General features: G+C 41.1%; 1 protein-coding gene across 1 annotated transcript; it reads left to right on the top strand.

Moving 5' to 3' along the window:
- Nucleotides 1-572: 572 nt before the first annotated feature.
- On the top strand, nt 573-3896 carry LOC116379643 (echinoderm microtubule-associated protein-like 4). The gene is made up of 5 exons (XM_031841610.1): nt 573-1353; nt 2279-2427; nt 2804-2929; nt 3102-3233; nt 3621-3896. Exons 2-5 carry the CDS (start codon nt 2338-2340, stop codon nt 3768-3770), a joined length of 498 nt encoding a protein of 165 aa, XP_031697470.1. The 5' UTR covers nt 573-1353; nt 2279-2337; the 3' UTR covers nt 3771-3896.
- Nucleotides 3897-4000: the final 104 nt, after the last annotated feature.

Below are 4000 nucleotides of genomic sequence, written 5' to 3'. Positions count from 1 at the left end.
TCTGTGCGTAGTGGTTCTTGAAGCACTGACTCCAGCTGCAGTCCACTCTTTCTGAATCTCCCCCACATTTTTGAATGGGTTTTGTTTCACAATCCTCTCCAGGGTGCGGTTATCCCTATTGCTTGTACACTTTTTTCTACCACATCTTTTCCTTCCCTTCGCCTCTCTATTAATGTGCTTGGACACAGAGCTCTGTGAATAGCCAGCCTCTTTTGCAATGACCTTTTGTGTCTTGCCCTCCTTGTGCAAGGTGTCAATGGTCGTCTTTTGGACAACTGTCAAGTCAGCAGTCTTCCCCATGATTGTGTAGCCTACAGAACTAGACTGAGAGACCATTTAAAGGCCTTTGCAGGTGTTTTGAGTTAATTAGCTGATTAGAGTGTGGCACCAGGTGTCTTCAATATTAAACCTTTTCACAATATTCTAATTTTCTGAGATACTGAATTTGGGATTTTCCTTAGTTGTCAGTTATAATCATCAAAATTAAAAGAAATAAACATTTGAAATATATCAGTCTGTGTGTAATGAATGAATATAATAGACAAGTTTCACTTTTTGAATGGAATTAGTGAAATAAATGAACTTTTTGATGATATTCTAATTATATGACCAGCACCTGTGTGTATATATATATGGTAAATAGACTTGTACTTGTAGCTTCTGACTACTTTAACATGTTCATTCACACACATTCATTCACCGATTGAAAAGCCTTCGGGAGCATTTGGGCTTAAGTGTCTTGCCCAAGGACACATCAACAAGGATGACCCACTCTACGACTCAGCCACAATCGCCCCAATATAATTAAAGATCAAAAATGAAAGCTCAGCAGCTGAATCAGACATTATCTTTATTATGTTCATTGGGTTAGGACCTCATCATATTGATTGTGATGGATCCGCCCCTTTATTGATCACTTTGATTTATTGATATCTGGAAGGACGGTAAAGCTGTTGTTGACTCTGACCTGAATGACTAAGAAACTTCATCTTACAGAAGAAATACATACTGGCGAGTTCATTCATGTCTCTCGTCCTGGTTTTACTCTGTATTCTAAGTCTGTAGTCCTGGTCTCCCTCTAGTACTGGGCTGTAGTCATGGTTTTACTCTTTTGTCTGGGTCTGTAGTTCTGGTTTAACTCTGTAGTCCTGGGTTAACTCTATTCCCAGTCTTTAGTCCAGGTCTAACTCTAACCCTGTTTCCTGTCCTGTTTTAAGAAATACGAGAAACCGAAGTTCGTTCAGTGTCTGGCGTTCCTTAGTACTGGAGACATCCTGACCGGAGACTCTGGAGGGGTCCTGCTGGTCTGGACCAGGAGCTCTGCTGAGACCCCCACTGGGAAGGGACCCAGAGGTGAGTATTTATTTAACTTTATTTCACTGGAATCCTCATTAGTACTACCAAGTTAGAAACTAGTCTTCCTCGGGTCTGTGCAAAATACTACAACACAATGTAAAAAACATGCAATTCAAAGTAAGAAAAGGGAACAAAAAGCAAAACAACAAAACAACCACGTATAGAAAACAAGAGCTGTGATTGGTCAGAGACACCACATATAGATAATAGTATCACAGTGAATTAATCAATATAAACAGTATTTATCAGAAATCACATGAACATGGGACGTTGTATAACTTTTATTATTTACCTTTAGTGTACATTTAGACACTTTACTGGAAGATTTTAACACTTTTTTAAATTGTTCCATCTCAGGTAAGAAACATTTGATATTTACACTAGAACGTGTTTCATTAACTAAAGATATCAGACAGACTCCTGTTGACTTTGTCTCAGATATAAACTCAATTCAACACTCCCAGTTTCAGTAATGGTTTTAGAGTTATTAAACTGGTTTGAAGAGCAGCCATGCAAAGAATTAAACGTTGAGACTGCTGAAAGCTTCAATAACAGAAGAGATTCAGACCAAACATGTTAAAGTTCATGTTACACACAGTTAGACATTAAAGAGTTAAAGTAAGAAACAGATTCCGTATCAAACGGAGCAAAAGAAAAATGTCTTAAAGTCTTCAGCAGCAGGTTTGTTCAAACAGGAAGACAAAGAAACCTGAATAAACAGGAAGTGTTTTGTGTGTATCTGCTGCTTCCTGCTGGTTGGAGCTGGAACTGCAACTCAAACAGAGAATCATTCAGCAGAGTCCTGAAACATGTGGACTAAATATTTAGATGAGCTTTTAGTTTCTGAATCATCACACACTCTTTATAAAGACTTCAGTTCATCAGAGTACGTGTGTGCGTGTGTGTGTGTGTGCGCGTGCAGCGTTTCAGATCAGTCGTCAGGTGAAAGCTCATGAGGGCAGCGTGTTCTGTGTGTGTGAGATGAGGAGCGGCACTCTGCTGACCGGAGGAGGAAAAGACCGAAAAATCATCCTGTGGGACCACGAACTGAGAGCTGATCGAGACATCGAGGTCACACACACACTAAACCTTGTACTTCTATCTTTGTGAGGACACTCATTGACATAATGCATCCCCTTACCATAACCTTCACCATCACAACTTAAGCCTGACTCTAACGTGAACGTTCAAACAGATCTGTCCCAAAGTGAGAACCAGCCAAAATGTCCTCACTCTGAAGGTCTAAAACTTAAGTTGGTCCTCATAAGGATAGCTGTACTAGTAAACCGGTAACACACAAACACTGTCAGCTCTTTATTTGCTGCAATTTGTGTAAAAAATCCTAAATTTCAAGTTAAAACTTGATGATTAGAAGACTAAGATTAAAAATAGGAGTTACAAAATACGTATGTAGCCTGACTGAGGTCACATGACTGCTTGTATCCAGGTGCCGGATCAGTACGGAACCATCAGAGCCGTGTCTGAGGGGAAGGGGGACGAGTTTCTGGTCGGGACGTCCCGTAACTTCATCCTCAGAGGAACCTTCAATGACGGCTTCCAGGTGGAGGTCCAGGTGAGACCGCTCTGATGTGTTCAGGGTCTTCAGTGCATGTCGTGATGTGTTCAGGGTCTTCAGTGCATGTCGTGATGTGTTCAGGGTCTTCAGTGTGTGTCTGATGTGTTCAGGGTCTTCAGTGTGCGTCTGATGTGTTCAGGGTCTTCAGTGTGTGTCGTGATGTGTTCAGGGTCACACAGATGAGCTGTGGGGTTTGGCCTCTCACCCGTCCAGAGGTTTGTTCCTGACGTGCGCTCAGGACCGGCTGGTGTTGGTCTGGAGCTCCGTGGACCACAGTCTCCAATGGAGCCGCACTCTGGAGGTAAGAGGACGATGAACGGATGAATGTGGGATGATTAACGGATGAATGTGGGACGATGGACGGATGATTGATGGACGGATGAATGCTGGACGATGGATGGATGATTGATGGGTGGATGGATGAATGATGGACGGATGAATGATGGACGGATGAATACGGGACGATGGATGGATGATTGATGGACGGATGAATACGGGACGATGGATGAATGATGGACGGATGAATACGGCACGATGGATGGATGATTGATGAATGCTGGACGGATGAATGATGGACAGATGAATACGGGACGATGGATGAATGATGGACCGATGATTGATTGATGGACGGATGAACGATGGACGGATTAATGATGGACGGATGATTGACAGCTCTGTCTCTCCTCAGGAACACGGACACTGTGCAGACTTCCATCCCAGTGGAGCCGTGGTCGCCATAGGAACACACTCTGGAAAGTCAGTACAGATCATTTATATCTTTTTTTATATTGACCCACTTTTGAAAAATGAAAAACCACGAGGCCTCATTTCTAAATGAGGAGCTTATTTGTGTGTGACCCATCTTTACTGCCGTTAAAAATACGTTTTATCATGAGTGAAAATATGTTAAATAATTTATAAGCGAGACAAAAAGAAATTGTTCATCAGTAAAACACAAAGGATGGCATCTGTTCATATTAGATTCAATGTTATAATAATATAGGATAATAATATTATCATGATAATATATATATATAAATATATATATATATATATATATATATATAT

Source organism: Anarrhichthys ocellatus, unplaced genomic scaffold (assembly GCF_004355925.1).
Source record: "Anarrhichthys ocellatus isolate YVR2014 unplaced genomic scaffold, GSC_Weel_1.0 scaffold4828, whole genome shotgun sequence".
Lineage (NCBI taxonomy): Eukaryota > Metazoa > Chordata > Actinopteri > Perciformes > Anarhichadidae > Anarrhichthys > Anarrhichthys ocellatus.
This window is presented reverse-complemented; position numbering and strand designations above follow the sequence as displayed.